At 44.5% G+C, this 24,782-nt stretch overlaps 1 protein-coding gene across 2 annotated transcripts in view; it reads right to left on the bottom strand.

The window, feature by feature from the left end:
* PKN3 (protein kinase N3) overlaps positions 1-24,782 on the bottom strand; it is a 129,933-nt gene that overhangs the window by 45,849 nt on the left and 59,302 nt on the right. For both annotated transcript variants that reach the window (XM_082263794.1, XM_082263795.1), the window contains exons 3-8: positions 23,139-23,293; positions 7,089-7,358; positions 5,520-5,730; positions 5,247-5,429; positions 2,226-2,335; positions 1,981-2,124 (exon numbers count right to left, since the gene is read on the bottom strand). In XM_082263794.1, the coding sequence (XP_082119920.1) occupies positions 1,981-2,124; positions 2,226-2,335; positions 5,247-5,429; positions 5,520-5,730; positions 7,089-7,358; positions 23,139-23,293 (1,073 nt within the window). The remainder of the gene's footprint in view (positions 1-1,980; positions 2,125-2,225; positions 2,336-5,246; positions 5,430-5,519; positions 5,731-7,088; positions 7,359-23,138; positions 23,294-24,782) is intronic.

Raw genomic sequence — 24,782 nt, 5'->3', positions numbered from 1 at the left:
ATCTGAGTCAGAGGTGTCAGATAGTATAGGGGTAGGCGGGGGTCGCTTCCTTGACCCCCGTCCCTGACAGGCCGCCTCCACCTGAGCCACCATAGACTCCAAAATTGCTGTAAATGATTCTATACTCTGTGCACCGGCGGGTCCCGAGGCCCCCTCGAGGGAAACAGGTGGGGGAATATGTGTGGCAGGGTCCATGATAACTCCAGTTACTTCCTGGATAATATAAATCAAAAGAAAAAAACTTTTTTTTTTTTTTTTTTTTCTGACCCCCAGCGCCACAAAAAGCCCCTTAGTGTTACCTGCTAGGGATCCCTATCGATCGAGAGAGAGAGAGATAGACCCCCAGGCTCACCACTTGATGCTCAGAGTTAAACTGCAACAGCTTACAGCGCTGTCCTGACAAACAGGAAGTCTTTTGGCTGGCTGCCCAGGAAGAAGGGAGGCGGCTCCGCCCCTCTGCACGCCTTCCGGCGCCTCCCCCAAGCTCCACGAGGTGTAGGATCACCTCAAACATGGCCGCCCCCATGCTGGAGACACGAGGCTACGCCAAAATGGCGGCTCGTGCGATCCAGCAAAAAAAATGGCGGCGGCCTGTGCTGACTAGCGGTGTGCTGCAGGGCACACAACACTCTCTCTGCATGGGGATATGGCGTGGTTGGCGGTACCGGCCCTGGCGGACCGCATGGCCGTTCGGGAGGCCTGCTAATAGCTGGAGATCTGATTTGGAAGGCAGTCTACATGTCCGTGGCTTCTGACTGGTAGGTAGCTTATACTTAACCCATAAGATTCCCAGAATGCCACAGATTACATCTTTAAAACATGTATACAATAGATTGTTAGCTCCCAAACCAAGCCTCCTGGCTTTTTGCACACATAAAATCACACTCAAAGTAGGAGGATTTGTGACATGTTATAGGATAGAAAGGACTCTTTCTTACCATACAGAGAGGGGCCCGCGTTCACCACAAACCCCGTCAGGGAAAAAGGGGGAACATACTACTCACCATACCGGAACCAGGCGGGCACCAACTCCTGACAGTACCCCTCTCCACCGGGGCGGGAGGGCTGTCGACCGATACGGACGCCGTGACTCATGGTCTTTGGCGTTTCAGCGAGACGTTTAACTCGCGGGTTCAGTCCTTTTAATGGGACTTTGTCGCGGCCGACTCAGCGTGGAGCTATGGCCTGCACGCGCTCGTAGGCTGAACTGGGGTGACCACCGGATCTCAACATCCAGCCCGTCGCCCAGTTCAGCTTTCTTGCTTGAAGATCTCACAGGAACACTGGAGAAAAAAAAAAAAAGCTGTCTAAAAATCCTTTTAGAAAAAAATTCTTGCCAGGACCTAAGATCCCAGCAAGGTATCTAGGTCCTTACTCCTAACTAGACAGAAAAAAACTGATTTGCTGAGGCAGAGAGAGAGAGGATATACCCTCTGGGACTGCCCCTAGGGTGTGGCCAGAGCTTTTTAATTTCCTGTCTAGTCCTGCTCCTGCGGAGGTAACATAACCCGAAGGTGGTGTATCACCGAGGACTACGTCTGTCGATGAGCGCTAGAGAAAAGAAGGTTGGAAATAGCCTCCAGGTTTCTTTTAAAAACCGCAGACAACACATTCTGTTGAGCAATCCAACCTTACATTTAGTATGGCCCACCACCAACCTTACATTTAGTATGACCCACCACCAACCTTACATTTAGTATGACCCACCACCAACCTTACATTTAGTATGGCCCACCACCAACCTTACATTTAGTATGACCCACCACCAACCTTACATTTAGTATGACCCACCACCAACCTTACATTTAGTATGGCCCACCACCAACCTTACATTTAGTATGACCCACCACCAACCTCACATTTAGTATGACCCACCACTGGGATGAAGATAAAAATAGTAACCACCAGGAGAGCATCAATTAAGTGTAACGGACTGCTCTCTGCAACCAATAGGGCACCACATGTGCCGTCCAGTCTCACCTCAGCAAACAGCATTCCTTGGGGTTCCATCGGCAGACACACCCCATGGCGTTCATTGTCCAGGAATTCCTCCAAGCGAACAAAGCGAATGGCACACAACTCCCGCCAATCTCTCCAGTGAATGGAAATCTCCATTTCTCGCGACTGTAAAAAAGGTAAAAATGGCCGGTGTAAGCGCAGGAACTCAACGCAATACACAACACAAGGAGCATAGCATGGAAGACGAGTGTACATAAAAACCTCACCCTCTCCAGCTCAATGCTAAATCTCTGATCCCAGCACTGATTGTGTACAGAACCCCAACCGGTGTGTCCAACCGGCTTGTTATCAACCTTCAGGAAGCACATCACTTCTCCTAAGGGAAAAAGACAAAATCTTTATTCACTCAGCAACTTTACATACAGTTAAAGACAATCAGAATGATGGTATTTCACTATATAAATCCCCCCTTTTATTTATTTTTTCCCCCATACCTTTTTATATATTTTTTTTATCCACATTTGTAAAAAAAAAAAAAAAAAACACACGTGTTAATTGGAGGTAGGCCTTAATTTTTTTTTTTTTGCTCTGGTGATGCTATCGAGTCACGTAAAGTGCATGTAAAGGCAATTTTTAAAAAATATTTATATGCAAATTAATAAACGGGTAGTGTATGCGAACCAAAGCCAATCCCGACTAAGGGCAGAAAATTTACGCTGTATCCAGTAAGTTTTTGTATTCAGAAGAATTCATGCCAATAGTGCCATTCTTCAAATATTTTTCATGATCCCCTTTGTAGAGAATGCCTTCCATTCTAGGAATGCCATTAAGGCATTTTGTTGTCTGTGTACTGTTGGCGTTATTTCCCTTTCACTTCTGGTCCTGGAGACATAACAGTAAGGCTCCTTACACATAAGCGGCAAAAAGGTGTTAAAAAAAAAAAAAAAAGTGTTATCTTATGTGTCCATGAACACTATTTTAGTCTAGAAGCATTTTTGAAGCTTCAGCTTCTAGGAGCAGATGAAAAAAAAATTTTTTTTTTTTTTCGGGAGCGATTTGCCAGGAGAAAAAAAAAAAAAAACGCTGAATGCTCCTAACTGTTCTTAAAAGCTGCTACAAAAATGCTATAATGAGCGTTTTTCATTCAGCGCTTTTGTGCATGGAGCTGCAACCAGGAGAAGCAGCAGGATGCTTTCCCTATGCCAATTGGCAAATTACCTTTATTTCCTTCAAGAAACAGAAAAAAAAAAAAAAAAAACATCAAAAGCTGCTGTTTTTTTAAGCTATTGCAAAGCACCCAATGGGACTCTGGTCCATTCCCACTATCTGCTTCCAGTGAACTGGTCACTTCCAGATGCCCACCTTCCATTAACATTAGCTCTTTTAGGTTTGCAAGTCCCTGTCCATGCATTTTCTCTACATGGATGCAACACGTTTGTAGTACACATACACAGAAGGAGCAGTCCTGCTACTGACAGTTAACCTAGCCTATACTCTTCTAGTGGTTCTGGGGGGTCTACTTCGTATCCTCTGAGGAAACTGGCACCTGCAATATGAAACCTGGTACCCTTATAGTCGTTATGGGGTCACATCATTGGAATCTTCCTTGGCCTGGTTGGGTGAGGCCAAATCCCTTCCCTGGTTATCAGGGACCTTCATGTTCTGTCTAGACTTTGTCTCACCCAAATCCTTGCAGGTGCCAACCACATAACTAAGATTGTTTCAGTGCCCTCCCTTGCTTGAGTTTGTTATTACCTGAGGCCTTGCCTTTGACCTAGTTGCATCACTACTACGCAGGCGCAACTCGTATTGGGTCCACGGGCATCCACTCAGTATCCTCTGAGAGAATAGACACCTGCAGTCTGGAATCCAGAGACCTTCTGGTTGTAGGGTCCACATCATTGGAGTCTCCTTCAGCTCCCCCAAGTGAGGCCAAGTACCCTATTCTGTCACTGGGGCCCTGGAAATGGACTCTCCTTAACTCCGTCCAGTTCAACCAATGTTGTGGGCAGAGATCATCGCCTAGACTTAATTTTCTGTTTCAGGTTCCTTCTGAGGGTTATCCCCAGCATTTTCTGTTGCACATCTGGTGGAGGGTCTTTCTTCCCGAATCATAAACTTTTTTGTTGTATCGGTTTTGGTGGGTCCTGGTTGATTAGCTTCTTGCTGGTTCAGGTTCAGAGTTCTCTTGCATGTGAAGCCATTCTCCTCTCGTGGTGTCCTCCTCTATCCTATCCTGGATCATTAGGTTGATTCTCCATTCTCTCCCTTTGGTCGTGTTGGCAGGTTACCCAAATCGGATAGGGGGTTCCACCTCATCCAATTCATGTTTGGGTGTTGATCATGCAGGCATCTCCTAGGCTCACTGTCCTCTTAGTGGGGCCTGTTATAGTTGTTGCACTTTTTCTCAACCCTCATTGGGAGCATTTTTGGACATATAGACTATATCTGAATCCCTGTGTGCCTCAATGGACAAGACGTAAAATATAATTTTTATGCTTACTGTTAAATCCTTTTCTTGGAGTCCATTGGAGGCTACGTCCTTTTCTGCTGTGAATGCTTTTGGTAAGTGGGTTGGCTTACAATTTTTCCATTTGCCAGTGTCCTATGTTTCTGTAATGGCGCTTTTCCACTGCATGGAACCGAACGGTTCGGCTCGCTTTTGTGCTTTTCCACTGCTGGTACCGCATGGTACGGTGTAGGAACGGTTTGGTACGGTACGGCGGCGCTTTTCCACTGCATGGAACCGAACGGTACGGCTCTCAAAAACAGTACCACCTCGTACCATATCCCACAATCCTTTGCATGCAGTCACTACTAGCCACTGATTGGTCAGAGAATCGTTGTTATCCCACCCACTTAACTTTAGTACTACTTTAGTGGAAAAGCAAACCATACCGTACCGAACCGTTCCAACACCGTACCATGCGGTACCAGCAGTGGAAAAGCAAACCGGGCCAAGCAGGGCCGAGTAGAGCCGAGCCGGTACTTGCAGTGGGAAAGTGCCATAAGTGACCGCATAACCCAATCGTACATGAACTGCTATGTTCCTAAATAGACTCCAAGAAAACAATAGCACATTTATTTTAATATTCTATTTTGGCTATACAGACGCTTCACACCTGACATAATGCTGCAGCTGGCAACAACCAAAACCAAAGGCTGCCCCTTCCTCCAAACCTGCCGATTTGCCCTGCATTACCAAAGCACAGGTACACTTTATTTGCACAGCCAAGCAAAAAAAATAAATAAAAAGAGATACAGAAAATTTCAGAACAACAACGTACCACAGGGCTCTTCTGCCCGCTGATAGCGCCCCGAGCCTCCTCGTCCGTAACCGCTTCCTCCAGTTTTGTAGCGTATGAAGTGCTTTGTGTCAGGGCTACCATGATTTGTGGCGGCAGCACGAGGGCGTCCTGGGACATTTTCTAGTAAGCCTTGACAGCCCAAAATGTGTATCTCCAAGGTCCCTGTAGGAGACAGCATTCCAGACAGGTTAAAAAATAAATGTAGGTTTTAAACTGGTCTACTTCGTACCTCTCCATCTACATCTGAGATACCTGTGAGTGCAGTGGCCTTGATAAGGGATGTTAGGGGCTGACCAAAGCTCTGGTCTTTCCCACATACTCCTCCTGACGATGGAAAACACTGTAGATCTTGCTTGATTAGCTCTTGCTTTGGATGTCCTAGGGGCAGCTCAGAAAGGCAGCTCTCCATTGATAACCGTAGAAGGTCAATCTTCTGGCAAGATTCATGCAACCTGGACTGAGCCTGGGAAAAAGGACAATCATCAATACATTTAAATAGCGGTTTACTAATTAAAATTTAAGCTAGTGTAGCACTGCCCCCCTAGGGAGCTGCTGAGTGTGGATTCCCCTGGGCTACCCATACCAACGGTCTGTAAAACTTATCACTTTAAGACTTGGCTCAGACAATGAACAGTCCAGGGGATTTGTTTTTTTATGTTTTATCTTAGAACTTGGATGGGAGAAGGGATGAGTGGGATACTCCAACTTGAACTAAGCACAATGTTGAGGACAACTAGCTGTAGTGTATGCGGCAAGGCCGCTGCTTCACCTTGCCACAGAAGTGAAGATATCTGAATATGCTCCTTTTAAAGTTACTCTTCAGGGACTCAACTTGGCACCCCTTTCTCACTTGCTGTGTGTGCTAGCCCCTGTCCACTGACTCACCGGAGTGGTCCCCTTCCTGGGCAGACACCTGGCAAGCTCCCTGGTACTCACGGACACTGTTTTTCCTCAGGTTGCTCTGCCTTCAGCTCAACTGTCAGTATCCTGGACCTCCTGTCTCAGCACCACACTCACCAGGCCGCCCTTCCTTGCAGGCAGAAGGAGAGACAGCCGTCACCCTCCTCCTAGGACCTGGCTTCCCGCCCAAAGACGCCCTGTCACATATGCCCCGGCTTTTATGACCCATCCCAGAATGCACCACTTTTGTGCCAACCCACTGGGACAGCCACAAAATGCCTGTGGGTCACTAGCTGGGTTTCCTCCACTGTCCAAAAGGCTCTCCTATTGGATACAGTGGGGACACTCCCTCAGTCCAGATGAATCACACCCCGGACACGTGCAACAGGCAGACCTAACAATCAGGCTCCCCTGATAAGAAGATATAGCCAAAAAATGCTATTACCTAGCACCTACCTAGGAGGGCACTACACTAGAATCAGATATATTTTTTCCAGGTGTTATCTCTAAAGCTGGCCATACATGGATCAAAATTTAGCCAGTTCAACAGGGACTGGACAAATTTCGATCCATGTGTGGGCAGGCTGATTGATTGACTTGAGTACAACCAGCCTGTGGGATTTTTGGCATTGCGGTTTAGATTGTGTTCTGCCAGCCGGGAAGGGTCCCTCCACTTGTAAAGTTACTGAAATTTAAAGGGACACTAAAACAGTATAGAACTACAGCCTGTCACTTTGCTGCCTCCTTTCATCTGCAATGGCAGCAAATGGATTTTCCCCACAGATGAAACAAGATATACCAACATTAATACAAGTTTAGGATCTTCTCAATAAGTACAGGGCAAGCAACAAAAGTTTGTTACTTTTGATTGGGGTTTCTCTACAAATACATAGGTGAGCCCTAAGCACTGCACAAGCTCACCTCAGCTAGAGCCTTGCGGTCCTGCACTTTGCGGCCACCTAGCAACTTGACCACGTTCTTAGCACCTTCAGCCACAGCTGCTTCCACGCGCAAGCGTCGCCTCAGCTCCTCCACGCGTAGCTCCAGGGGTGAAAGGGTCTCCGATGAGTCGCTGAGGTCAGTCATGGACCCTGGTGATTGGGTCAGTTTCACGATCTGCATGCGAAGCAATTCGGTTTTTATCCGGGTGTCCTGAAGCATCTGCTGCGCCGTAGCCATCAGCTTCCTGTCCTTTAAAAGATCACAAATACATTAAAAGGGTTTTCTGTTTGCCTTGAGGTTCCTCCAATCTCCATTTAAAGACATTCTACAGTGGGTACGGAAAGTATTCAGACCCCCCTTAAATTTTTCACTCTTTGTTATATTGCAGCCATTTGCTAAAATCATTTAGGTTCATACTTCTTCCTCATGAATGTACACATAGCACCCCATACTGACAGAAAAACACAGAATTGTTGACATTGTTGCAGATTTATTAAAAAAGAAAAACTGAAATATCACATGGTCCTAAGTATTCAGACCCTTTGCTGTGACACTCATATATTTAACTCAGGTGCTTTCCATTTCTTCTGATCATCCTTGAGATGGTTCTACACCTTCATTGGAGTCCAGCTGTGTTTGATTATACTGATTGGACTTGATTAGGAAAGCCACACACCTGTCTATATAAGACCTTCCAGATCACAATGCATGTCAGAGCAAATGAGAATCATGAGGTCAAAGGAACTGCCTGAAGAGCTCAGAGACAGAATTGTGGCAAGGCACAGATCTGGCCAAGGTTACAAAAAGATTTCTGCTGCACTTAAGGTTCCTAAGAGCACAGGGGCCTCCATAATCCTCAAATGGAAGACGTTTGGGAAGACCAGAACCCTTCCTAGAGCTGGCCGTCCGGCCAAACTGAGCTATCGGGGGAGAAGAGCCTTGGTGAGAGAGGTAAAGAAGAACCCAAAGATCACTGTGGCTGAGCTCCAGAGATGCAGTCAGGAGATGGGAGAAAGTTGTAGAAAGTCAACCATCACTGCAGCCCTCCACCAGTCGGGGCTTTATGGCAGAATGGCCCGACGGAAGCCTCTCCTCAGTGTAAGACACATGAAAGCCCGCATGGAGTTTGCTAAAAAACACCTGAAGGACTCCAAGATGGTGAGAAATAAGATTCTCTGGTCTGATGAGACCAAAATAGAACTTTTTGGCCTTAATTCTAAGTGGTATGTGTGGAGAAAACCAGGCACTGCTCATCACCTGTCCAATACAGTCCCAACAGTGAAGCATGGTGGTGGCAGCATCATGCTGTGGGGGTGTTTTTCAGCTGCAGGGACAGGACGACTGGTTGCAATCGAGGGAAAGATGAATGCGGCCAAGTACAGGGATATCCTGGACAAAAACCTTCTCCAGAGTGCTCTGGACCTCAGACTGGGCCGAAGGTTTACCTTCCAACAAGACAATGACCCTAAGCACACAGCTAAAATAACGAAGGAGTGGCTTCACAACAACTCCGTGACTGTTCTTGAATGGCCCAGCCAGAGCCCTGACTTAAACCCAATTGAGCATCTCTGGAGAGACCTAAAAATGGCTGTCCACCAACGTTTACCATCCAACCTGACAGAACTGGAGAGGATCTGCAAGGAGGAATGGCAGAGGATCCCCAAATCCAGGTGTGAAAGACTTGTTGCATCTTTCCCAAAAAGACTCCTGGCTGTATTAGATCAAAAGGGGGCTTCTACTAAATACTGAGCAAAGGGTCTGAATACTTAGGACCATGTGATATTTCAGTTTTTCTTCTTTAATAAATCTGCAACAATGTCAACAATTCTGTGTTTTTCTGTCAGTATGGGGTGCTATGTGTACATTCATGAGGAAGAAGAATGAACTTAAATGATTTTAGCAAATGGCTGCAATATAACAAAGAGTGAAAAATTTAAGGGGGTCTGAATACTTTCCGTACCCACTGTATGTCCATGTTTGCTCTGCAAAGAGGAGCAAATAAGACCTGTCATCTGCCTGCTCAGCGGAAATTAGCAGAGAAATCCCTGCTGAGCAAGCAGATTCTGCTTAGCGGAGGTGCCCGTGTAAAAGGGGCCTAAGGTGGCATGAGTTACTGGATCTCCTATCACCCCCACCTTGCTGCACTGTCCTTTCCTAGTGAGCCACTGCCCATCACACCATCAATCCAAGTACACATGGGCCGAATGCCGGGTAACATCAGCCGGTTCATTACAAACGGCCGCCATTCGGCCCGCGTGTATGGCAGCCAGTCCGACAAAAGCCGGCTGTTCAGCATGCGTGGAAAAAAAAAACTGGCTCCTAGATTCCAAGCAAATTTGTCAAGCTCTGGATTACTGTATTTTGATTTGGGGGGGGGAATTAGGGGATTAAGTCACCACTGTCAGAATACAAAAACACAGCAGGAGAGATCCCTATAGCAACATCGCTTTTGTTGATGCGAAAATCAATTATTTTATTTAACGAGCTGGGTATACCCAGCTTAATAAACCCCCCCCCCCCCAAAAAAAAAAACAAGCCATGTGGATGCCGGGACCTCCCCCACCGTGCTACTTTATTCAGACAGCGGATACCCCCCCGCCCCAACCCTGTCACAGATCAGTTCTGCAGCCATTGGCTCTAAGAGCTGATCGAATGCGTATTTTCCAGCATGACTGTTCAACAAAAGCCGGTCATTAGACAGACAGTGGTGACATTTGGCTGGTTCCTGCTAAACCAGATGATTTTCAGTCCGCGTATACCAGCCATGAGAGTTGTGTGTTCTCCTAAGGTTCTGTTTTAGAATTTCATATTAAGCCATACTTTTCATATTATTCATATTAATTTGCATATGTTATTCATATAATGATTATCATCATTAATTATTAAGATATTTATTATCATCATAGTAGTAGTGCAATTATCAATATTATTATTAGTTCAATATTAAGCAAAGGTTATTAGTTCATCCACTTACCGACTATTTACGTCGCTCGTTTAAAGCTAAATACCGGGGGTTATGGCTGCAGATAGCTACCATAACCCCTGTATTTTCTTAAACGCCCCCCCCCCCCGCCGCTTTCCTCGCTCACCGGACCCGCCGGCAGCAGGTAAAACGATCCAGTCCCGGATCCTCTGAGACAGGAAGTCGAGTGAGGGAAAGATGGCCCTCACTCGACTATGGTCTTGGAGGACTGATGCGACGTCAAACGGTTAAAAGGGACGATTTTTTTTTCAACACTTTTTTTTTTTTTCCTTTTTTAGTGTAGTTGTGAGGTCTGAGGTCTTTTTGACCCCAGATCTCACAATAAAGAGGACCTCTCAAACCGATTTCTATTACAAGGTTATCGCGTCTACTAACTACGGGAAAGATTTAGGTCATTTTTATTGTTTTTTTTTTTTTTTTTTTTTACTAGTAATGGCGGCGATTTGCGATTTTTAGCTGGACTGCGACATTGCGGCGGACAGATCAGTCCCCTAACTGACATTTTTGACACTTTTGGGGGGACCAGTGACATTACTACAGTAGGAACGGTGGATCCAGATATGCCAAGGACATGTGGGAAAGGGGAGATGGACAGCAAGGAAGGGAAAAAAGGCATATCTCGAAGAAGGGGATTTAAAATGTTCCTCTCAAAATTTTCTAAAGAGTCATTGTGTAAAAAATGTCAAAATGTATTAAATATATATAAAAAAAAGTCACATCATGTTAAAATTACACACATGTACATAATGATCATTAGAGTACAGTTGTCCCAGAAGGGCATTACATGAGTAAATACATTGCTGGATCTACGCGTTTCGCTGAGGATGCTTCTTCAGGGTCCAGCAAATTTTATTTCACAATAAAGTTACACAAAGATATCAAATCCTTTAATCATGACTGCAAAGGAAGAAGTAGTATATGCGATGGAAAACATTAATTAGTACTAGATTAAAAACAATAAAGATAGCCACGAATCCCCAAATTGATAGGTCAGAGGAAAAATTAGTATAACCTTGAAAGGAAAAGACATCTTTCGGGAGAAAAATTCCTATTGAATTCAAACGGAATAAGAGAGTCCATAATTGAACAGAGAGCCCCATATAAAGGTCCCGATGATGATAAACTCCAGCAAGGCTAAATGTCCATACTAGCCTGGAACAAATCCCGCTGTAAAGGCTATAAAGGAAATAGCCTGTCTTTATGTCAGTCAAACAATGGCTGATGGAATTGTTAAAGATTTTAAGGCAGTAGGTCAATGTCCTCCAAGGACTGTGTTGGTGAGTTGAGTTTGTGAATTTCTACAACAAGAAGGGTTTGATTTAACATACAAGGGGTCCCCGGGTTACAAACATCTGACTTACAAACGACTCCTACTTACAGACGGAGAGAGACAACAGGAAGTGAGGAGAAATCTCCCCCTAGGAAGGGAAATTCACTCCTGTAAGCGTTCTCATTGGAAAAAGGTGTCTCCACTGAAGCTTTATTACCAATCCTTGTTTCCACCACAACCCAAAATTGTCAAAATCCAATTGTCATAGGGACAGAAAGTGAGGTGAAATCTTCTGAACAGAAGCACAGACAGCAAAACAAATGGCACCCTTCCCTAAGCTATCCAAAAAACATAAAAAACAATTTTTGGGCTGAAGCTGCACTTAAAAAATGTACCTGTTCCGACTTACAAACAAATTCGACTTAAGAAAAAACCTACAGACCGTATCTTGTTTGTAACCCGGGGACCGCCTATAACTGGGTGCCATACTGTCTCTATACAAGTATTTTGAATGGGTAAAGCTATAGACAAAAGCAGTTTATAAAATTATTTTAACAAACAGATAGGAATTGTGGGAATTAATAAGTTTGTCAGGTGTCAGATTTATGGTTAGTTACAATGACGCATATGTTAGCAACCAATCATGTTGTACCCAATATGCTTGCATTGTAAGAAACTTTATAAAATTAGATGGGGAAAAAAGAGGGGGGGGAACCTTTACCAGTGTCACATCCCAATAAATTGTATACTAGAAAACTTTGCAAGACATCGTCCTGCTACAGTGGACTTTAATGGCACTACACAAGACAGAACTATATAAATAATATCTTTAATTGAACATGTATTAAAACCACAAAATACTTCTTTTTCCTTTCTTCAATAAAAACACTTATGGTGTGCATCCTCTCTTGGTGGAAACGTTTTGCATATACTATGTTGCCCCGGATGCACGGGAATTCATAATCTCCGTATGCCGGCCAGGAGACAAATGCCGGTGGAAGTCGTGGCTCTGTATGGGGACCTATGGGTCTACATCTTCTTTCCACCCTTGCATAATACAGGCATACCCCACTTTTAAGTACCAGATCATGTATGTAAAACGCCAATGTACTTTAAGTGAAGCAATACCTTTTTTCACTTCTCAATGTATGTACACTAACTCTATGGGAAATCTTGGTCAGCTTGGCATGGCACTGCTCTCAAACCATAACTGACAAAGACACTAAACATGGGGAGCACATTAAGGGACCCAGGACTATAACATATTAGATTGCTAAGGCAAGCTGGCCGGCCACAAAATAGGATATGTTGTAGTCCTGGGTCCCCTCTTAGTGCTCCCTAAGTTTGGTGTCCCTGTCACTTATGGTTTGGGAGCAGTGCAATGTCAAGTTGACCAAGATTTCCTATAAACGCCAATGTTAGACAGGGAGCAGTGCCTTACCAAGCTGACCAAGATTTCCTATAGATGCCAATGTCAAGCTGTGTCCTTACTGGCGAGTGTACTTATAGTGAGTGTACGTAAAACAGGGTATGCCTCTACATAACTAGGACTGTCGCTATAAGTGCCTGATATTTTGTACCCCATCTCATATTTTATGTCTGCAAGAGGGGGGTCCCCGGGGGTCGTTGCTAACTGCCCAGTGCGGACGTTCCTTCAGATCTCGTACTGATATTTCTGTATTGCGTGTTATCTTCCTGTGTTATGTCACAATTGTTGTATTTTTTGGCATACCTTTCAATAAAAATGTATAAAAAAAAAAAAACGATAAAAAATAAGACCTGAATAGTGACAATATCACTGTATACACCTGTACATATGTAACAGTTAATAAACAATATCTTGATTGCTGAAGTATAAATTAGACCTGCATGCCTTTCCTTCTTTGAACAAATAATGAATTTGTTCCCAGCTGCTGCTGTTATTAAATCTCCCTTCTTTTTTGGAAATGTATTGCCTGGTCTTTTGTTACTTTTCTACATCTGTTTAACCACTAGCCTGACAGGAAATAATTATTTTGGGGTATACTCCGACATCTCACTGAGCCGGAGAACATCTCTCAAAGAATACTCTGCCTCCCCACAGATCTATATTAGGCACCAGTGTCCCTCAACAGGGATAGTAGTTAGACTTAAAAAACAAAAGCAAAACCGAACAAAAAAGACAAAAACAAACCCGAACAAAAACAAAATAAAAAGAACAAAATAAATAAAAACACAAACCAAAATAAAAAAAAGAACAAAAAAATAAATAAAAACACAAACCAAATAAAAAAAATAGAACAAAATAAAAATAAATAAAAACACAAACCAAAATAAAAAAAAGAACAAAATAAAAAAAACACAAACCAAAATAAAAAAAAAAGAACAAAATAAAAATAAATAAAAACACAAACCAAAATAAAAAAAAAAAAAATAAATAAAAATAAATAAAAACCACAAACCAAAAAAAAAAAAACAACAAAATAAAAACAAAAAATAAATAAAAAACAAACACAAACCAAAATAAAAAAAAGAAGAACAAAATAAAAATAAAAACACAAACCAAAATAAAAAAAAGAACAAAATAAAAATAAATAAAAACACAAACCAAAAGAAAAAAAAGAAAAAAATAAATAAAAACCACAAACCAAAAAAAAAAAAAAGAACAAAATAAAAACAAAAAATAAATAAAAAACAAACACAAACCAAAATAAAAAAAAGAAGAACAAAATAAAAATAAAAACACAAACCAAAATAAAAAAAAGAACAAAATAAAAATAAATAAAAACACAAACCAAAATAAAAAAAAGAAAAAAATAAAAATAAATAAAAACCACAAACCAAAAAAAAAAAAAAGAACAAAATAAAAACAAAAAATAAATAAAAAACACAAACCAAAATAAAAAAAGAACAAAATAAATAAAAAACACAAAAAAAAAATAAAATTGTCTGCCAGTTTTCAGCTTTCCTTGTGTGCTATCTCAGCCACCATTACAGCCACGTCACTGATAAAGATACGTTTGAATGACGATTTGCTTTTCTGTGGTAACGCCCAATGGCTTTATCTGTGCACTTCCAAGTTCCTGTTTTAGAAAACAATCGGCCCATAAGAGCCCTGCATCTCTTTTATGAACAGCACAATGTGTTTGCCAAGTTATCCACTGCCAAGGAGTAAACAGGGAGTATAGAGCACAGCAAGGTTATGGGCCCGTTTATTTAGCAATAACTTATTAATTAATTCTAATACTAAAGTAATACATACATTTTTGCTGGGTCAAATGAGACACTCTTGACAAAATAGTTTTTTACTTTTGAATAGGGTGGAGAGGGATTCAAAATTTTAAAAGCACTGCCGTCTCCCCTGTGCTCGCGCCCAAAGGCAAACGCAAGCATAGGTCCCGCACGTACACAAACAGCCATCGTCCCACACGTGAGGTATCACCGCGAACGTCAGATCATGTATACCTAAAATGATCACCTGTAAAGGCTTTTAAAGGGTTACCCATGGATAGTAAAATTTACATTGTCTGTCGCTGCTGCACAGGCATGAGCAATTTTAAAGCGGGACATGCTTGGTATTCATTTACTTTGCAATAATATTATCTTTTATAGATCAAAAATTGGGTTATGTATTTTTTTTTTTTTTTTGCATTAAATAAAAAAAAGTATTTTTTTCCCAAAAAAATTGCTGTGCAAATACCATGCGATATAAAAAAAATTGCAAAACCCACCATTTTATTCTCTAGGGCCTCTGCTTTAAAAATCTATAATGTTTGGGGGTTCTAACTAATTTTCTAGCAAAAAATCCAGATTTTTACATGTAAACAAAAAGTGCCAGAAAAGGCCTGGTCTTCAAGTGTTTAAAGTAGTATTCCACAAACACAATCAAGCCTTAGCGCTCACTCCACCTCACGCAAAAGCCTAGTGCATTACCTCCAACACCATTTTTATTTGATAAAAAGCAAAAAACATACAAAAACATGAGAAGATCCAAGCAAATCACATCACAACTCCAGCATAGTTGATATCCAGATCGCTGTAGTTGGAAAGCTGACGCGTTTCGGGAGACAAGCCACCCTTCCTCAGAGCCAATCCCTTTCTTTAACCTCCTGCCAACCACACTATAGCCAAATGACGGATACAGCATGGACGGCTAGTTCTGGGAGGCCGTCATACAGAGAACACTGCTGATCAAAGACTGGTGACCAGTGCCCACCAGAGCAGCCTCACCAGTGCCCACCAGAGCAGCCTCACCAGTGCCCACCAGAGCAGCCTCATCAGTGCCCACCAGAGCAGCCTCATCAGTGCCCACCAGAGCAGCCTCACCAGTGCCCACCAGAGCAGCCTCACCAGTGCCCACCAGAGCAGCCTCATCAGTGCCCACCAGAGCAGCCTCATCAGTGCCCACCAGAGCAGCCTCATCAGTGCCCACCAGAGCAGCCTCATCAGTGCCCACCAGAGCAGCCTCATCAGTGCCCACCAGAGCAGCCTCATTAGTGAAGGAGAAAAATTACCTGAATGCTAAATTTTATAACAAACTATGAAAACGTTTTTTTTTTTCCAAAATATTTGGTCTTTATTTAGCAAAAAATAAAAAACCCAGTGGTGATTAAATACCACCAAAAGAAAAGCTCCATTTGTGTGAAAAAATGATAAAAATTTAATTTGGGTTACAGTGTTGCATGACTGCCCAATTGTCATTCAAAGTGCTGAGAATTTCTGTGCTCGGACACAGTTTACACCATCCATGTTGGGGTGGGTCTGCGCTCAACCTGCATTCAGTAGGTCAGCAGCAAAGACTTTTTACTTCTGTTAACCAGGAATCCTTTAGGCATGTCTGTGGCAGAAGCAGTGCAGCCTTTTTACGGGGCATCAGAGTGGTCCAGGGGGAAATTGCCCCCCTGTCCCCTGGCCAAGTCTTCCCTTGTGTGCTGCCGTCTCAGCCAATGAGGAGGGAGAGGCACCGGAGACACTCCTGCAACATTGCGGGATCCAGATGGGCAGTGCCGGGACAAGGCCATCCGGCGCCCAGGGCAAAGATGCCAAACTGCACCCCTTCCTTCCCTTACGGTTAGGATCAGGGCAACCAAATCCCTGCAAAAAAACATCGCGCCCTGGGCAGCCGCCCCTCATGCCCAACCCTTGTCCCGGCCCTACAGATGGGGATCAGGTAAGTATTAGGGGGGCTGCTGCACATAGAAGGCTTTTTATCTTACTGTATAGAATGCATTAAGATAAAAAAAAAAAAAAAAACCTTCTGCCTTTACAACCACATTAAGTGGGGACTTTGGCTAAACCGACACATGATAAATATTTGTTATATAATATATTTAAAGCGGATTTGATTTTTATCTTAAGCTGCAGACTTTAACAAATCAGGTTCTTACCAGTGGAGTCCAGCACGGTCTTCCAGTAGCCAGTTCCTCTTACCACTGTAGGTCCCTGGTGCCGCTATCTTAGCTACAGAATCTGGGTGTGGCTTCCTAGGGAACCACAACTGTCTCCCCACTGCACATGCACACGCTCACATGGCGGGTAGTTAGTGGTCCTGCATGTGATGTGCCCCAGGAAGCTGCAGGAAGGGAGGGGGCAGGGCAAAGGATGGCAAGGATTGGAGAATCAGGAATGGGCACTGATAAAAACCTATACTTGCTACAACACCCCTTCCTAAAAAAACAAATAACTCAGAAACAAACTGGGGGGAAGAGGGCGAACCACTTTTTAACCACTTCTGGACCGGAAGATTTGCCCCCTTATGACCAGGCCATATTTTGCGATTCGGCACTGCGTTACTTTAATGGACAATTGCGCGGTCGTGCGACACTGTACCCCACAATGGATGTCCTTTTTTTCCCACAAATAGAGCTTTCTTTTGGTGGTATTTGATCACCTGTGCGATTATTTTTTGTGCTATAAACAAAAAAAGAGCGACAATTTAAAAAAAAAAATTATATATATATATATATATATATATATATATATATATATATATATATATATATATATATATATATATATATATATATATATTTTTTTTTTTTTTTTTTTTTTTCCACATTCTGCTATATAAGATTCCCAAAAAACAAAATTTCAAAAACAAAAGTTTAACATTTTAGGCCAATTTGTTTTCTGCTACATAAAAAGCTAAAAAAAGACAAAAAAAAAAAAACACGGCTATTCGACATTTACCAACGTTTATGGGCCATTAGCTTTTGTGGGAGTAAAGTTTTGCTGAAAAAAAAAAAAAGCTAAAAAATGCTACAGCTTAAAAAAAAAAAAAAAGCTAAAAAAACGCTGATAAACCCTACTGCAAAAAAGCAGAAATACGCCTTCTACAGCTACAGCTTTCTACTGGCGTTTTGAGAACGTCCAGTGTGCATGGTGTGCATGAGGCCTAAAATTCATGAAACTGCTCATGGACCAGCAAACCCTGACACAAGCCGATAGAATGCACGCATTTCAGCTCCCAATCACACACTACTGGTAGGCTTCATCAGTCCCCCTAGAGTAAACCAGAAATGTAGGCATCGAGTTACTGTGTAATACTCTTCAGACTGATCCATGTGGAGTCCTGGTGATCTGTTAAAGTGTTACTAAACCCAGGAGCCTGCGTTCACTGTATCTGCTCTCCCCCCGGGAGCCTGCGTTCACTGTATCTGCTCTCCCCCCGGGAGCCTGCGTTCACTGTATCTGCTCTCCCCCCGGGAGCCTGCGTTCACTGTATCTGCTCTCCCCCCGGGAGCCTGCATTCACTAATATCTGGTCTCCCCGGGAGCCTGCATTCACTAATATCTGGTCTCCCCAGGAGCCTGCAGTCACTATACCTGCTCTCCCCCGGAGCCTGCAGTCACTATATCTGGTCTCCCCAGGAGCCTGCAGTCACTGTATCTGGTCTCCCCAGGAGCCTGCAGTCACTATATCTGCTCTCCCCAGGAGCCTGCATTCACTGTATCTGGTCTCCCCAGGAGCCTGCATTCACTGTATCTGGTCTCCCCAGGAGCCTGCATTCACTATATCTGGTCTCCCCAGGAGCCTGCATTCACTATATCTGGTCTGCCCAGGAGCCTGCATTCACTATATCTGGTCTCTCCAGGAGCCTGCATTCACTATATCTGGTCTCCCCAGGAGCCTGCATTCACTATATCTGGTCTCCCCAGGAGCCTGCATTCACTATATCTGGTCTCCCCAGGAGCCTGCATTCACTATATCTGCTCTCCCCAGGAGCCTGCATTCACTATATCTGGTCTCCCCAGGAGCCTGCATTCACTATATCTGGTCTCCCCGAGATCCTGCATTCACTATATCTGGTCTCCCCAGGAGCCTGCATTCACTATATCTGGTCTCCCCAGGAGCCTGCATTCACTATATCTGGTCTCCCCAGGAGCCTGCATTCACTATATCTGGTCTCCCCAGGAGCCTGCATTCACTATATTTGGCCTCCCCAGGAGCCTGCATTCACTATATCTGGTCTCCCACAGTACACAGAACATGGAAATGAAATTACTTTAGTAAATATAGACTGCTAAATACCTTTTCTCATCAGCAGTATATAGCAGTCTTGTGACTTCTTTCAGTGTCCGGCCAAGCATGGTTAAAGCTTGTAGGAGGAGTTTTCATTCTCCTCTGACTGTCCGATGAGGCTGTATGACCCCCGACCCTCTGTCTGAACAGTGCTGATTGACCCTGTGCCCATTACATGCACCCGTTCAAAAACAAAAAACCTATCTAGCAATACACACCAAACTGAGTATGTGCAGATTGCCCCCAAGGCGCTGTACTATCAGGAGATGGATTGGGGGCAGTGGAAGAAGAGGGGGGGGGGAGGAGGATCAACGACAGGATCAAACAGCCTTTTTACACTATGCAGAGGATTAACCCCTAAGGTTCCACAGTGCGTATAACAAGCATGCTTTACTGCATTATACTGTTTTGGGTTAAGTAAAACTTTAACTGTCTCAGGCCCCTTTCACATAGGGCGGATCTGTCCAAGCGGGATCCACCTGCATAGCAGGGGGGGGGGGGATCCTCACTGAGCAGGCGGATGACAGGTCTGTGTCTGCTCCCCTTTGCAGAGCAAACACGGACACAGCCCGCTCTCCTCTATGGAGCAATTGGATAGAAACGGACTGCATGTCCATTTCCATCCGACCCACTGGACGGATGGCATATGTATCGACATACGTCCGTTTTCAGTAGATTTTGTCAGATCGGATGCCCAGCGGGTTTCTGCGGACACATGTCCTCTGACATCCGCCGCCCCATAGAGGACAATTGGTGGTCCGAATGGGTCCGCCTGAAAAACTGACAGGCCGACCCGATCAGTCCGCTGGTGTGAAAGGGGCCAAAGAGAGCATTCCCCCTCGCTTCCTGTTGGGTTTTTAAGACCGGAAAGAAAAAAAAATTGGGGTTTTAACTATTCAATATAATGGGAAAAAAAGACAAGTAACTGCTTAACTTTTCCCTGAGCACACCACCAGAACACTGCTCCATGCATGAGAAATCCCCAGCAAGTACGCAGGGTAACGGACCCTTCTGGGAGTCATTATCAGCAAACACAAGGAGTCCTCTTGTCACATGAGAGTTTATAAAATGCAGAGAGCACATTATAATAGCAGCCTACTAGAAGGAACCTTCAACATGTTTCACACCTCTAGTGCTTACTTAGAAGGTTTGTGCTGCATGTACAACGTGCTCTCCGAATTCAATGAACATCCATCAACGCAAAAGGACTCATTTGGGGACTACTCAACTTCAGGTATGCTTGTGGATAATTCCGAGATTGCTTAGTGGAAGGACTAACTGTGGCTGCTATTGGCTTCATCCAGTCAGCTGGATCTGAAGCCCAAGGTTCAGGGACTTTATCAGCTTTGGACATTATACCCCTCTTGATGAGGTTCAGTCGCTATAAAAGCTCTTCCAACTACTCTTTTGAGTGATGAGGATCTAGTGGAAAACGTTAATAAATCATCTGAACCATCACCACTGAATCCAGAATCATCCCACTACTGGGTTTTTTTTTATGCTGGTGTCATTTTCCCTCTATGACCTACCACATGCTTTGATGGGCTTTCTCCGTTGGTGACTTTTTCACCTACAGCAGGGGTCTTCATACTATGGCCCTCCAGTTGTTTAGGAACTACAATGCCCATCATGCCTAGTCATGTCTGTGAATGTCAGTTTTGCAATGCCTCATGGGATGTGTAGTTGCGCAACAGCTAGAGGGCCGTAGTTTGAGGATCCCTGACCTACAGCCTTCCACCAACAGATAGCACAAATTGAGTAATCTTGAAAACATCACTTGTATTATTGGTTCGTAAGTCTCCTGAGGAAGCTATATTATCATGGTGAAACGCGTAGAGCCGACTATCACAAGTGCCTTTTTGTACTTTTATATGGGTTTTAAATGCGTTATGTTTTTACAATAAAAAGATTTACGGATTTTATATTAAATTGCGTTTTTCTCCTTCAATTGGATTCCTATACCATTCATGCACCTTAAAAGTCCCAATAGATCCCTATTGAGATTTTCCTTGTGGAGAATGGTTCTTGGGGCAAGGTCTGCAGCTTTACTGACTCCAAGTGCACATGGATAATAACCAATTCCCCCACTGCACTCAATGGTTCCTCCCACTGACCTACACATCTCTACAGGACAAAGTACTAAAGCCAGCCATACATGAATCAAAATTTGGCCTATTCAGTAGGGACTGGCCGAATTTCCATCCATATATGGGGCACTGTGGTTGAACAGAAGAAGTTCTATGGATCGACGTCTGTAAACCACCCTGTCAGATTTTTCCAGCTCAATCAGCGCCGCCAGCTGTAGCCTGCAGTGCTGATCGGTGCATTCTGATGGCAGGGAAATCTATGCACTGTCAGAATACAGCGGAGTGAGAATTCTCCTATCCACATTGAGTGTGTGGATGGAGGAAATGGAGTAAGATTTCCTGTTAAAAAACAAAACAAAGCAAAACCACAAACAACTGGTTGCCTAACGTGAAGGTTGTCAGGAGGAAACACTGAGCAGAAGTGATGGACGCAGGGGATAAACACTTCCCAGGTCCCATTATCAGCAAGAAAACAAAGACGGGTAGTCCTCAAAATGAGTCCTGTGGCATGGACAGGTGTTCATTAAATTCAGAGAGCACAACGTACAAGCAGCAAATCCTCTACAAGTAAGCACTAGAGATGCTTTTTGTATATTGTGCTCTCTAATTTATTAAACATCCAATGATACTGCAGGAGACATTTGAGAACTCTTTGACTTTGTTTGCAAAAAAGGATTCCCAGAAGTGTTGGTTCCCTAATGTACAGCCGTGGCCAAAGTTTTCACAAAGTCTGCTGCCTCAGTTTTAGGACTGTGGCGACGCCCCCCGGTTACACGACTGTGGCGCTGCCCCCGGTTACACGACTGTGGCGCCGCCCCCCAGTTACACGACTGTGGCGCCGCCCCCCAGTTACACGACTGTGGCGCCGCCCCCCAGTTACACGACTGTGGCGCCGCCCCCCAGTTACACGACTGTGGCGCCGCCCCCCAGTTACACGACTGTGGCGCCGCCCCCCAGTTACACGACTGTGGCGCCGCCCCCCAGTTACATGATTTTAGTTTTAGGTTTTCGTTCAAGTGTATCCTGCATTTTCAATTTTGGCACTAAAACTTCCTAATTTACTAAAATGAATAAAGTAGTGCACCTCAGTAATACAAATGTAGCACGCCCTCGTAATACGGGGGCGCGCTACAGTCGTATTACTGGGGGGCACGCTACAGTTGTGGTACTCGGGGGGGTAGGGGGCGCTACAGTCATGTAGTCATGTTACGGGGGGAGCGCTACAGTCGTGTTACGGGGGGGCGCTACAGTCGTGTTACGGGGGGGCACTACAGACGTGTTACCGAGGCGCGCGCTACAGTCGTGTTACCGAGGCGCGCACTACAGTCGTATTACTTGGGCACCCTACATTCGTATTACTGGGGTGCATTACATTTGTATTACTGGGGCGCCCTACATTCGTATTACTGGGGCGCCCTACATTCGTATTACTGGGGCGCCCTACATAAGTATTACTGGGGCGCCCTACATACGTATTACTGGGGCGCCCTACATACGTATCACTGGGGCGCCCTACATACGTATTACTGGGGCGTCCTACATACGTATTACTGGGGCGCCCTACATACGTATTACTGGGGCGCCCTACATACGTATTACTGAGGTACACTACTTTATTCATTTTAGTAAATTAGGAAATTTTAGTGCCGAAATCGAAAATGCAGGATACACTTGGACGAAAAACCTAAAACGAAAATTAGTTTTTAAAAAATAAATATTTTATTTTTATATATAACTATTATAATTCGACTTTTTAATTAATATCATAAATTTTAATGAATATGAATTTATAAAATCTTTAAATGCAAGCATGTGACTTGGCATTATTCTCATGCAGTCCCCGCACAAGGAAGCAGTTGTGCTGCAGTGCAAGCATCATGCTGATAGCAGGGGAGAGCAGAGTGACAGAGAGGTTAGCCAATCTTCAGTCTGCTGCATTTCCTTTTCACTGTCCAATCACAGACATTTGTGAGTCAGAGCTGTGTGATTATCAGGACTGGATGGACAGAAATACAACTCCTATGGCAGGTAATACAGCTCTCACCATGTATTTTATCTGTGTATTTAGATGTTAGCCTGGAGTTGAGCTTTCAGCTCATTTACCACCAAGAAACAGTCTCATACTAGTTTATGTATTGTATGTCAAATAGATTAAAATAAAAAGATACAGCACTGGTCTTGTTACTCACTTTAAAAGTTCCGCTGGAGAACATCTGAATGATATTTTCTGCTCCTTGCTTCACCTTGTGTTCAATGTGTAACTGTCTCTTTAAGGCTTCCACCCTGCGCTGCTTCGGGTCTTGGCTCTGATCGAACATACAGAAGTCTGGGGACACCGTGCCATCTACAATCACACACAATCAATCAATTTACTGTTTAAAGGAAATATATTGAGAAATACAGAGCCCTTCATTGCTGACCTCAGTCTGAAAATGCTAATTGCCTGGCTGTATCTGGTGATGTCATTATTCTGAAAAAAGCACCCCACAAATACAGATTTTGGCATCTTTCCTGCGTTTGTGACAACTAAAAAAGCTTGAAATCAAGGAAACTTTTTTTTTTGGGGGGGGGGGGGGGATTCTTCTTGAAGGAAGGAGGCTGTCAGGGGGCCAAGACAACCATCCAGCAGGGGTCCCCAAACTACGGCCCTCCAGTTGTTCAGGAACTACAATTCCCATCATGCCTAGTCATGTCAGAGTTTTACAATGCCTCATGGGATGTGTAGTTCCACAACAGCTGGAGGGCCGTAGTTTGAAGATCCCTGATAGTGGGCAGGATATTAGTCAATTCCTAACCGGTTCCGGACCGCCCAGCGCATATATACTGCGGCAGGGCGGCCCTCCTGCACGAACTGACGTAGGGCTACAATGGTCGCGCACCTGCAGCTAGGGGGCGAGTGCGTGCCACCGGTGGCCCACTCATCAGTGGGGACTCCAATGCACGGGGAAAGCGGCACTGATTGCCGCCTGCCACCAACGATCGTTCCCCATTATACTGCGGCAGGCAGCTGCTCCTGCGCAAAGCGACATAGGCATATGTCGGTCGCGCGCCTGCAGCTAGGGGGCGAGTGTGCGCCACCGGTGGCCCACTCCCGCCCCCACTCATCAGCGGGGACTCCGATGCACAGGGAAAACGGCACTGATTGCCGCCTGACACCCGCGATCGTTCCCCGTTATACCGCGACAGGCAGCCGCTCCTGTGCAAACCGACATAGGTATATGTCCGTCGCGCCTGCAGCTAGGGGCGGCTCGCTCCCGCCCCCATATGGCAGTGGGGACTCCCATGCACGGGGCAGGCAGTGGGGACTCCCATGCACGGGGCAATTGCCACCGGCCACCCGCGATCGTTCCCCGCTGAGAGAGAACACCGGTCAGCTATTGTAAACACAGCTGACCGTTCTTCTCCCTGAAATGATCACAGAGCGCCTGTGATCCTTCTATATAGGAACGCAGGTCTCTATGGTCATTTCACAAGCCACGCCCCCATACAGTTAGAATCACTCCCCTAGGCTCACATTTAACCCCTTGATCACCCACACTGTTAACCCCTTCCCTGCCAGTGTCATTTATACAGTAACAGTGCATATTTATAGCACTGATTACTGTAGTAATGTCACTGGTACCCCCAAAAAGTGTCAAAAACGTCAGTTAATGCCCCATACACACGTGCAGATTATCTGCAGACTTTTGTCTGCAGACTTACCTTTTCTATGTAGTGCAAGGGCCTGCCGGATTGCATATAAATTGAAAGTGTTTAGGTTTGACCTCATATTATATGGTTTTGGTAAGTCTGCAGACAAAAGTCTGCAGATAATCTGCACGTGTGTACGGGGC

This window comes from Pelophylax lessonae, assembly GCF_965119305.1.
Source record: "Pelophylax lessonae genome assembly, chromosome: 7".
NCBI classification, from domain to species: Eukaryota; Metazoa; Chordata; class Amphibia; order Anura; family Ranidae; genus Pelophylax; species Pelophylax lessonae.
The sequence above is the reverse complement of the archived record's forward strand: the minus strand, read 5'-3'. Positions and strand labels throughout refer to the sequence as shown.